This window comes from Apteryx mantelli, chromosome 4, assembly GCF_036417845.1.
Source record: "Apteryx mantelli isolate bAptMan1 chromosome 4, bAptMan1.hap1, whole genome shotgun sequence".
NCBI lineage: Eukaryota > Metazoa > Chordata > Aves > Apterygiformes > Apterygidae > Apteryx > Apteryx mantelli.
In genome coordinates this window covers 73,736,507-73,749,279 of record NC_089981.1, presented here as the reverse complement: position 1 = coordinate 73,749,279, position 12,773 = coordinate 73,736,507, and the positions used below count along the sequence as shown (strand labels likewise).

Below are 12,773 nucleotides of genomic sequence, written 5' to 3'. Positions count from 1 at the left end.
TGGCCTGTGCAGTGGGTTAATCTTTTGGGGCTTTAATACTGTTTTTGCAGTACTGCACATGTATGATTGAGTTTTGCTTGCTTCTTTTTTGCTTCTGGTCCTCTTCCTAGCACTGTGGTGTCCTGTTTGGAAGGCTACCATAAGCATCTTTTGGTTTGAATCATAAACCAGCTGGGTGATGTCCCCAGATTGTTTGGGGGCAATGGGGAAAGCAGAAAAGAGAAATCCAGAAGTCACTGGAGCTCCAGTAGGCAATTCTTTGTGATTTCATGGCTTCTGAAAAGTAGTTCTATGTCATGCCATGTCTGCAGTAGCCTTTCCCTACCTGATTTTAGAAAATGAAACTACTGTCTTCTAAGTACAGGTTTCCCACAGTTAAAGGCAAATTCCAAACAAGATTATATGTCTCTGGCAATTGTCTCACAAGCGCTTCGGTTCCATCTTGCAGTACTTTGAAGGTACTGGTTATTAATTGCGAGAGTTCGAATTTTGCTTTCCAGACTGACTCCTGTAATGCACTTCGGGAAGCTGCTCTGGAGATTTGTTTTAAATTAGCTGTATTGACGGCCTCCTGTGCCTGCGTTCTCTTCCTTCTACTCACAAATTCAGTTACAGTGTTTTTAAATGCATAAAAGTGCAGCTAATCACCAGCCTGTTAGCATTAACTGACAAATATAGGAAGCAGTGGGAATCTGGGCACACACTAGCTCTGATCTGTCTCTGATGTCAAGAAGTATCCCTGACACGTAGTGTGGGTTTTGTTGGGTTTTTTTGCTCAACTCAAATTATTCAGGCTTTGGCACTGCTGTCAGAACTGATGTAAAGCAGACTATCTTGTTGCATTTCAGTTTTTGATGTCTCAACAAGACAATCCAGCCAGAAGGATTTTTTTCTTCTCTGGAAAGAAAAAAAAAAAAGAATGTTTCCCAGGCTAGACATTCTAGGTTTGCCATAACAAGTAAGTAATTTATGATTCTGTGATTTTATTTGGTAAAATGCAGAGGAGTGGAGATGGAGCCAGACTGGACTTTGGTTGAGAGTTACTGCCTTTATTTGGTTGAGGTAAGATGGCTTCTGGAAGCTGTTGTTCTTTTCTCTTCTTCTTAGATGCTACAGGATGAGCACAGAGATCTTCAGTTAGGAGTGGTATATAGATATGAGTAAAATTGGTACAGATATTGGTATAAGTACCAGTGTTCCTCATGTCAGTGGAAGGGAAACAGCTGTGGCAGTGTTGGTAAAATCATGTTTGTGTGAAGTTGATTCAAGAGTCATTCTTCTAACTAGCAACAAGTCAGGACTAACTTGTTCCTGGCTGAATGCAGTGACTATAACTTTGTTATTTTCAGAAGCTCACTCCTGACTTATCTTTGAGCAGACCTGATATACTCAATTAGGTAGAAAAGTTTCAAAAAGAGGTTGAAGTTGAAGTTAATCATTGACCTCTAAAGCAGAGTTTAGTACTTGACCAATGGCAAAGCTCTAAACTGAGTGTTGGACATTCAGCCCACCACACAGCTTGGGACCTAAATACCCCAAAGAAACATCAGTAATCCTAGGAGATGAACCATTTGTAAAAATCAATACTCGTACAGCAGAAAACATTGGAACACAGTGAACCCTAGGCCAGAAGAAACTCTTGGATCAAGTCTTTTGAAATGTGCAATGCTCCTATATGGCCATTGCTGGTAACAGCAAATCCTGTCTATCTTCATGCACAAAAGGAGGTATTGAGCTCCTTGCACAGCATGTAATATGCCACACCAAAAGGTGGTGTGCACAACTGGAGAAGTCTTGTGCTGGATCAACGCTTAAATTGCTTGTTAGATTAACATTTCCAAAACCGTTGAATTTAACCCAATTACTACTCCATTTGGTCCAGTCACATTCCCAGGAAACGTTGATGTCTGTGTCATTCAAAGTGTTTAGAACAGAATTGCATCTCTTCTTGGCAAATGTCAAGTTCTGTTTAATGAGAGCATTCCTGGTATGTAAATGAGAAAATTTGTTAATTTGTTCAATAACAATTTCCATGCTTATAAAAAGTCATCAGAACAGAGATGTTTACATTGTGGTTGAAGGGTACGAGGAGGGGGATCTTTACCATCTGCCACTACCAAATTACTTTTCGTGGGCGAAAATAAATCTCTCTCGCTGGAAGCTATTTTGGTCATCTCTAATAGTGGTATTTTATATGGGACTTTTCTTCCAGAGCATAATGGAGTTTACAAGTAAATTCATCTATGTAATGCTGTGGTAAGAAGAACATCCATCTCAGACATTGTGAGGATTGAAGTACTAAGAGTTTTTTTTTAAGAATCTCATATTCATCCTTCAGTATTTGGTCAGTGTGTGTAATCCTACTACATGAGATATACCAATTGCAGCAGTAAATATTTTGCTGTAACCAGAAATTGAACTTTAAAAGAAGCCTGTTTAACTGCAGCTAATGAAAATCTAATGCCTGAGATCCGGTGACGTTTGTATTCTGCAGTGCCAACCTGAGTTTTAAAGAATTTTGAACCAGTAAGACTCAGACTCTGCAACTTTGATGGAACAAAAAAGCCTCAAGCTTTCAACACCTGCCATAGAAATTTAATAAGGACCCTAATAAATGAGTCAGTTTCAACAAACAATTAACTTAACAACCTCATCTGGAAGGCTTAGAGGACCTGTTTCATAGGAGGTAACTTGAGAGCAGTCTCTATGTTATATAGTGTAGTTGATGTTTCCTTCAGAAAACCAGAGTTTTTAAGATTTAATATTTCATGTGCTCTAAATTACATCAAATTGGCATATGGTACACAACAAAGTCTTTAACCCCTATATAGATCAGAAAGAAATTTTATATTAATCCTTTAAGCTGTTTGGGGGTTTCTTAAGCACAAGGAAAATACACAATTCCCAGGAATTCAGAAGCTTATAAAATGACTTTTTTGGGCTATTTGGATAAAATTATTCTTTATGCTCTGATTATGCCATTAAAATTCACACTCCTACAAATATGAAGCTTTTCTTGTAAGTACTGAGTGCTTACTGAGTAGTATAGCTGGATTCCACCATATAGATGTGAGGCATGTGTTTTCCTACATGTTGTCTTATGTCATACTATGAGCTATTTTTTCAGCTACTTACAAAAATATATATTAGAAATTAAGTCTCAGAGGGTACACAGTTCATTGTGTTTAATGTAACTCTGTCTTCAAATGAACCAGTCACAGGCAGAAAGTTAATTGAACTTCTTCCTGCCCTACTTCACACATCTCATCTTAAACTCTCCATTTATTTTGCTATGAGTTGCTTTCTCCCACCCAGCCTCCCTTTTTCTCTCTTTTTTTCTCTCGCCTCTTATCACCCTCCCCATGTAGGATTTGTTACTTCTTGCACATCACCTGTCTTTCGTCTGCCCTCCTCCTTCTCCCTTTTGCATGTGACCTTTATCCCCGTATTGAATTTGAACACTGAAAGCTCTCCTGGACAAGGATCTGTGCTTCTTTATAGATCTGATGATATGCTATTATCTAACATCAACATCCTATATCTAACGTCACACTGTTCATTGTAAATAAAGTCATATCCCTTATTTGCCAAGATGACGTGTACAATTACTTGCATCTGCATAGACAAAAATGGTAGAATAGCATACTAGGATTCATGTGTCTCAGCTGCTCTGTATACAGAAGCTTATTAGATGCAAAACTGAGTCAGACATCACCTCTTTTGGTGGTTTGACAGTAATTCAACTTGGCTATTCAGTGCCATCAGTCCGTGTCTTTGTATGCACCAAATTAAAACAAAAACTATGGCAATTCTCAGCTAACAATATTGCTGGTAGCCTTATTATTATGTGTTAAAAAAAAAAAAAAGATGGGCTTTCATGTCTGGAAACACTCTCTGCAGTGTTTGAGACATAGTAGGGCAAGGAGGCTTGGAACATTGTGGGCAGCAAATGTGCAATTTTAGATAAAATTGATTTTTAAAGATGTCAGTCTGGCTTCCTTCATGAACATTAAATTAACAGAGAAATTAGTATTCAAACCTGATACTATGATGAACAAGTAATCATAAATACCTAGGCTGAGTCACAGGGTGAAGCCCGATTTAAAATCCAGTTTTTATTTAATTTAGTGCCCTGGAGCTTGGGTGGTTTGAAAGGAGACTGCTGTTCATTGGAGACTGATTGATTGCTTGGCTGTGCGAGTTGAGTTTTTGGAGTGAGGAAGGAGGAAGTAGAGGAATTTGCATTCCATTTCCAAAGACTTAGGGTGTCTGAAACACATGTTCCATTTTGGAGTTAGGCTAGCCAATGAAGTATTTAAATATGATACATTTGCCCATATTTTTGTTGTTGTCGTTTAATGAGAAGTGCTAATTTCTCCTGATCTAAGATCTTGGCAGGTGCCCAAACTCTTGACCTCCAGAGCCAAAAAGGATACGAGTTGGTTCTGTGGTGGCAAGTGGTTATTGATGCAGTGGATGTGGCATGATTCTCCTGGCAAGTTATTACTTCTGAAGTCAAAGGCAGGTAAAGCACCCTCTTTCACAGTTAGATGGCCAACGCCTCCATTTCCCTATTGAAAACTTGCCTAATGTTAATAACGTATATCTTATATAGAGGTTATAATCTCTGGTAGAAACTAGGAAGCTGGCTTTTGTGCATGTTATAAAACTAGTAGTTAAAGAGATGTCTTGAAGGGAAGTTGTAAGTGAATCTTAGCCTGTTATGAAGATTTTAACATCATCTGCTAATGATATCCTGGCTGAAATGCTAATAGCTGTGGAGGCAGATTTAAGTGACCTTCTCCTTTGCTTTGGGAGTAATATCCATGCATGCAAATCAAGCAGTTTTCTGAAGCTATGAAATTAGATGCAGGCAAGTGCTCCACTCAACTCATTTTCCACTTTTCATAGTTCCTCAATATGCCCAGCCCCATGGTGGTGTGTCTCAGAGGATTATTCATAACCAGTTCTACAACAGCAGAATAAACACTATTTAAAAGTGAATCAATATTTGCTATCTTCAATTTGTTGTTGAATGTAGAGACTGTTGGGGGATTGGCTTCTTGTGGTATTCCAACAAAAATGGCCTTTGAGGAGAGATGTGAAGGAAGAAGAAGTGGCACAGAAGTGAATGCCTGAGCAATTTCTAGGCTGGTAGGGAAGGAAATAGTGCCTTGAAGGGAACGAGCTGAACTTACTTTTACTGGTTCATATTAGCTTAGCCTTGAATTTGTCCAAGTGGTCTTTAAACTAGCTTAGTTTTATTCTGTGACAGATCAGTTTCCTTTGCCAGAAGATTTGACAAACAAGAATATGTATCTTTGTGACTCCTTATTTGCAAACTGGCTTGGGTGCACATATTGTGACCAAACCAAATTCTGCTGTCCTCTAGGATACAGCAGTGAGGCAGAGATGTGCATAGGCTACAGTAGGCTCCTCAGCCTACCAGCACACTTTTTTCCCCGGTAGGGTTTTCTTCCCCAGTAAATTACTGCAGCTAATACCTGTGCTGTACCCGTGTACTTTGATATAAATACTGTGCCCTTGCAACACCTGAGACCAGGTTGTGAAACCATGTTGCATTTGAGATCATTGGAAGAGTACTGCAGGCCCAGTTTCTGTGTGGTGGCAGAATTTCTCTTTGTATTTTTAATTGTCTCTTATGTCAAGGGTGAGCTGAGCTTAACCAAAATGGCAATTTCTAACTTTTTACTACCTTCTTGCATTACATCTTTGAATTCAACCCTCACAGCAGGCATCCTTCTTTTCCAGCATAATGCACTGGATCTGTGTGCAGGCCAGCCATATGGTGTGTGTAATTATTATTTTATAATGGTGTTATTGCTCTCTAGCTGCCCAGTAGACCCAGTGCAGTTTCAGTAAACTATATATGACAGGGTAGGAACTTTGGATTTGAATGATTTTCTACACTTTTACACAATAGTAGGTGTGAAGGAGAAAAAAAGATTCCATTTAATTTATAGAAACTGTATAAAGTTTATAGAGTCTCTACAATCCTCACAAATGAAAAGGTTGTGGAGAAGAGAGGCTGTACCAAAACTGGGAGGTCCACAAAGCTAGAGAAGAATAACAGTTAAAGGTACACATCAATAAATACCTGTGCTGCACTTTTCCCATTAACTCTCCAGTCAAGCATATGGACTGCATTAGGGGTTTGTCTGCCTTAGGGATTTTTATAAACACATTTCCTCCCCCTTTCTCCTCCCCTTCTAGTTACTATTGCTTTAGACTATTGCAGAATCACAGTGTCTGCTCTAGGTCATTGCTCTTACCTGGAAGAGTTTGTTTGCTGTAGAAATGTTCACTGAGCAGCGTCAGAAAACTGTGTGTATATGCATGTGGTTTCCTGAATGTGTCTGGGGTTTTTTTGGTGCATGAACTTCCTGAAGCGGTAATACCAACCTGGCTTGCCCACCCTTTCAGGCATATGTGCAACTCTAATTTGCATTGATGGCAGAATTTCTGCAGCAAAATTAAGAGCCAATATGTGCTCAGTTTTGTGGGTAGTCTGTAAATAAACACAGCTCTCTCTCGCATCCTTATTTACCCTGAAATTTAAGATTGCCAAAGGGATTGGTGAAAAATAGGCCCTCACTGAAACCAAGCCTCTGTTGAAATTAGAAAACATTTATTTCGCTTCCGTGTACCCTTCTGTGTTTTCTCTTTGATTTTGGTCGACAATGGAAATTTGTATAGCCAGCCCATTTTACAAGACCTCTGGTCCTCCCTGAAACCTAGCCCTGCCCATCTGAGCAGTCCTGAACATTTCAGACTAGTGTAAGAAAGAGGTGGCGTGAGAAGGAGGTGGCCTGTTCTTCCACTGATAGTTCCTGCTCGTGTTCTGCCTTCTCCTTTGCACCAGCGCGTGTATTTAAACAAAAAGAAGCATATCTGGGAGTAGATCTGGCTTAACATTAACTTCCACCCGCCCTCAAAGGTTAATTTTAAAACAGATCAATTGTCGAAGTTATGCCCTTCACTGTGTGCGACACATAACACTTGCACTGTACAGATGTGTGTGCGCGAGTGCACAGAAAGCCTGTTCTGGGGTTGGGCTGCTGAAGGAAGGGAAGCTCTCGAAAGATGTGACACAGCTCTTAATCTATTGTATTTTGAAATTTGTAGGTAGTAAATGCTGTGGTTATTTTGCTGATATTCTGGAGCCCTAATGTAATTTACAATTTCATTTGTGGAGCGCTGTTTCAAATCTGTGCACATTCTTTTAAAACATTTTAAAAGAAAAGCCAACAGCAATAATTAGTTTGGCATTTTCCATGTTTTCTATAGCACTTAAAGGTTAATGACTTTTTTTTTTTAATCCAATCTTACATAAAATCAGGTTTTACAGGAATAAGGGGACTTAAAAGGCCTGAATGACTGTCAATGACAGATGTAATTCATACTGAAAGCTCTATTCCAATACATAAAAATAAGGAAAACAATTATATATATGATTAGAGGCTGCTGACCCTTGAGTTAAAATGATCAAAAAGAACAATATTAAAATTTGATTTACGGAAGCTACTACTTAGCCTATAATTAGCCTGACCAATAAAAACAAGCCAGACTTTTACAGAATGTGATTTCCCAGTAGGTAGGTTAGGTATTTTCTTATGGCTGAAGAAACATAAAACGGTTTTAAAATGTATTTGGTATGTTCTTTGAGTAAATTGAAATACAGCATATAACTAGTTTTAATGCTTTTTTGTTCGTGAATTGCCAGATTTCCTTAATTCAAGTGAAATTTGAGAACCACTTGAGAATAATTGTCTCTAAAATGAAATATTCTTCAGTCTACTTCATTTATATTAAATGTATGTGTTACTCTTATATTAGAAGGCAAATGAAAGTTGGTCAGAAATATGATTCCTCTTGCACTTTTGTTCTAGTTCACTATGGAAATGGATTCAGGAAATGGCACATGTGATTAAAAACTCTTCAGCTGGTACAAGAGTTATTTGTACAGCACCTAGCGTACAGCACTTCTGGCAAGGAACAAGCGCTCCTTGTCTTATTGCAATATAAATAAAATGATTCTTTGATGTAGGGACTGGGAATTTTGATTTAAAATGCACTAGTTAGAAGATGGGGAAGATTTGAGGAAGCTTTTCCATTTGGAGGCAAGAAGACAAAATTGTCGTGTTGACTAATGTGCTCCTGTTTCATGGTGTGTGCGAGTAAGTACACTGGAATCCACACAAGCCCAATTTGCATGAGGGTGTCAGGGCAGTAGTCCTGTAAATGGACAAACAAGGGTCAAACTGCTGGCTCAGAGTCTAACATCATTGGAGAGCTGTGCACACATAAATGTTCACCTTTTAAATGCTACATTGAAGATTGCAAACCTAAGAGAGATTTTTTTCCACATACTTTAAAATGTATCTGCAAATGGATAGATCATGTCTGGGCAAAGAAGCGCAACAGAACACCATGGCTCAACCTTATGTCTCCTGATCTAGATGGAATACATTTGCTTTATTCACAGGGCTCTCATGACTCCTGGCTTTTTGTGCATGAGTTTTTGAAATTTGCAATAAGCTTCACCTCTCCTGGAAACTAAAATGCTGTCTTTGTGTTTCTGTTATTTATAGTGGAACGGGAAAATGTACAGAAGAGGACCTTTACCAGATGGATAAACTTACATTTGGGAAAGGTAAGACTGACAAATGGTCTTGATAGTCAGGTACAAGGATACACCAATAGACAGGCTGCAGTTAACTCCTTTTAAAATCAACGTAGTTGGAATTTGGAATCAAAGTTGACTAGTATGCATATGTGGAGGTCTGGAGGAGAACAAGGGGAATCGGAAAGCAGGTTTCTGGGTAATGAAAATTGCTTTTCAGGTGCAATGTATGCTTGGCTGGTTTTAGTTCATCTCAGATATACGTACGTACCTAATGCTACTGGGTGTTATCATGAGGCTGTAGAATTTACCCACAAAAGATCAAATGTGGTTCAGGTTGCTCTGAGGTGATGATAACTATGTTATTCCCTGGACTGGAAGTTCTAGTATTAGAAGCATCACGACCAAAGATGTACTGTTCTTCAGATCCTGGCTCAGTCCCAAATCTCCAGATGGGAAAAAATAATTCTTTGTCATTCATTTTTCTGGGGCCTGTATAATGAGATCTTAACATATCCAGCTATGTTAGAGAACTAATTTTTAGACTTCCCAGCATACTTTTAAGACTTAATTGTTTCTTAATCTCTCCTGTATCACACCATAATATGACTACTGAACCTAATTTACTATTCCTATTGACAGTAGGTAAGTACTAACTCACACAAATAGTCTGGCATCCAGAGAAGGGCTGTCCTGCTGATGAGGATGAGAGGATTGCAGAAAAAAATTGTTAATACTGCTGACACAGTAGCATTGCTTAGTGCAGGGTCAAGGCATGAGACCAACGTACAGAACTTGGACTGGAGTTCAGGCTTCAGAGTGCCTTTAATATCTGTGGCTAAATTTCATGAAGTACAAATTGGGACTAAGTTTGGGCTGTAAGCTGACTCTCAGTCTAGGCCCTTTACTTCTTGGGAAGTGATTGCGTGTCAGACATGGTAAAGCAAAAGGCTTTTAGAAGAAAGGCATCACATATGTAGATGTTTCAGTCCACTATTCTGCAGTGTCTGTTGCTGAAGAAATGAAAGGATCCTCTTAAATCTCATTGGAAAATGAGAATAAGGCTACTTGGTAATGTTTTGACTAGCAATTGCTCCCAAAGGTCTCTCAGAATGAAGAAAGTGTTATGTGATTCCTTCATGAATCAGGCTCTAGAGCTTTAAACAAACTGCAATTTTGAAAGCTGTCGAAAAGGGTTGTCAAATGTATGACTGTGAAAAAGGCCTTTAATTTACAAAAGGAATTAGATCATGAAAAAGGCTGTAGGGTGCTGTTAATTCTGCCATGCCAAGCATGTCAAGTCTTAGAGACTTTGTGGGCATATAAACTGTTTTCTCTGGGGTGCATACATTTTTTTTCCTCTCTGATGCAACACAGAAAAATGCTTTTTTGAAGGAAGGGTAAAAATCTGCTGATGATATTACTGTTTTTGCTGGAAGTGTCACAGTAAACACATCCATGTAAATAATGAGAGTGTTGCTAAAGCTCTTTCTAATCACAGGAGATTCCTCAAGGACACCTGCTGAGAAAGTTTGCTTCTGCCTTTATTCTCAAAGAAGCACTTCTTGCAGAGTTGCTTCTTTTTTGTAAAGGCAGGAGTGAAGTCTTCTTCCTGTACTTCTTCAGGAACATTTTGTGGTGTGGTGTGTTCCCTTTTGGAACAGACCGTCCCATCTGAGTCTTCTTTTGAGAGGAGCTGGCTCTGCTGGTTGTGGGATAGTTGGGAGTAGTCTGCATCTTGCAAGTTCTGGTGGTTCTTGTTTTAAGTTAAAAATAAATAAATAAAAAAGGTTGAGTTTGGAGACTTTGAGATAGATTATTAATCTTGAAATGAGTGGGGCTTTTTTTCCTTTTGCTATGGAGTATTGTTTAGTACTCTTGGCTAGATGCAAGACTAAACAAAAATGTGTAGTCCCAGGTTGCCAGAAGCTGTGCTTAGTTGAACAGTAGTGCATTGCCCAACTAAAGGCAAAAGGTCTTGGCTCTTTAGAGACACATGAGTGAGTGACACCCGACCAGAAGGTAATTCCTGCATCTGAGACTACCTCTAATGGCTAAGTTAATTTGACTGTGTGCCTCGCAGTGCGCACATCATCAGACCCCTCTGTGAAGTGAGGAGATGGTTTCATTTGGAGGAGTTTGCTGAGAAGAGAGAGCCACAATGTAAGAAGCTGCCATTTAAAGTACTTTAAAAATACTTGGAAACAGAGTGGGACCACCAGAAACTTTACAGACAGAGGAAATAATAGAATATTGTGGCCAGCTTGATCTCAGTCTTGTTTCTTTCCACATAAAGTGGGATTCATGTCTGCTGGAGCTGTCCTAGTCCGAGGGATCAGTATCCAACCCTTGGGTGCTCAGTACCTAGGCAGGGTCTTTTGGATGAGATTCTGTAATGTAAAGTCTGGAATAACTCCCTGTCTGATCTCAGTTACATGAGTACTCATATCTCAGTTTCAGCTTAGTCATACCTAGGACAAAATTGCTACTGATGTGAAGAAAAGTGGGTCCTTTCTTCCTGCAGCTTAAGATTAATTTCTAGTATCTCTCTTGTAAAATTCTCCTTCTTACTCTCTGAAATAATGGTGACCTACCAAGCAATGCTATTTTAAGGGCTACCTGATTTCTTTTCTTCACAGTGCAAACCTCCTCTGAAAGTGAAAGATTTATTTATTGATATACAAGATGGCAAAATCTTGATGGCTTTATTGGAAGTCCTGTCAGGACAAAAGCTGGTATGTATGGGGGAGAAACATGCATTAGTATGGAGCTCTGTGTGTTCCAGGTAACAACATATGAACATTCAAGGAACAAAGGAGAAATTGGTCCAGCGTCTTGGGCATAATAAGAAGCATTTCAGCAATTCCACTGTGATTTCCTTATGTTGTAGTCTCATGTCCTGAGCTGCAACTTAGGTCTCCAAGGAAATATATAACAAGGAGGTGAAACCAGTGTGTGATCTGTGTAAATGCTTTTACCCCTTCCATTTTTTTAAGGCTTAACTTATTAATGCTCACATATTTCACTGGGGGATCATGCAAGTCACTTTACCAAGGAAGAATAAATTTGCTGGGTTTAGTTGTATTATTTTTTTAATCCATAAATTGTATTTCTATTTTGTCTAAGATAATTACAACACTTAATAGGTTTGCTGATGCTTGGTGATTTTGTTTTGTGTAGTTGTTAGTTTAGTTCTGGTATCTTGGCTCAGATTTCTCTAATCTTACTGATATGGTCTAAATTGGAAGGGCACAGTTGTACATATCAGAATCTTTTTTTCTCCATCTTTCTTCATTAAAGCTGTATAAAATGCCACAGGCCAGAAATGGAAACGTGTGCAAGTATAAGCGACCACTTACAGTTGACTTAAATGTTTTCTTTCTTCTTTAACTTTGTCAGCAAATACTCCCTTCTGTGTGTGTACCACACTTCTTTTTGGGTAAGAGGAGAGACTTGCTCTGCAGCCCTCTTACCACTGCAGATGCACTTGTAAATAACTGGTGATGCTCCACAGTGGCCGAACTGTCTGCATACTGCAACTTGAATACCCACTGAATGTGGTCATGCGTTCAGAACCACATATTTTTTAATATTAATGTAGTCTGAGGAAGCTGTGGCAGAAGCAGCAATACCTCCATGTGCATTCACACAGACTGGCATTGGAAGCCAGGCTGGAAAGGAATTAGAAGGGGAGACGCATCATGGCAAACTCTAGTCTATGAACTGGACAATCAAGGAGGAGGGCAAGGAAGGAGGGAAGGTCAGCTGGCCAAACTTGTTGCACTGACAGTTAGCTGTTTCTACACAGCTAGGAAAAAAAACAACAGTGTGCCAAAGTGGAATTGCAGGGAGACAGGCATGCAACAATTCTGTGTCACTCCGCCAAAGCGAAGGTTTCTGCTTCCCACTTTCCTGTATCTGCTAGCAAAACTGCTCATGCTTCCTCATTAGGATCATTTAATTTAATTCAAGACAAAAAAAAAATCTATTATTATAAATTTTCAGCGAAGTTTGATCCTGTGACTGAACGTGGTTAGGGAGTGATTACATAATTAATCAAGCTGGGAGATCTAAAAGAGTGATAGCATCTGGAGAGCAGGGAAATTGGTTGCTAACCCTGTTCTGCTAC

General features: G+C 39.1%; 1 protein-coding gene across 1 annotated transcript in view; it reads left to right on the top strand.

Annotated features, from left to right (window-relative positions):
* Positions 1–12,773, top strand: part of CLMN (calmin) — a 73,111-nt gene that overhangs the window by 44,323 nt on the left and 16,015 nt on the right. The window contains exons 2-3 of the mRNA XM_067295631.1: positions 8,613–8,674; positions 11,284–11,379. Coding sequence (XP_067151732.1) covers positions 8,613–8,674; positions 11,284–11,379 — 158 coding nt within the window. The remainder of the gene's footprint in view (positions 1–8,612; positions 8,675–11,283; positions 11,380–12,773) is intronic.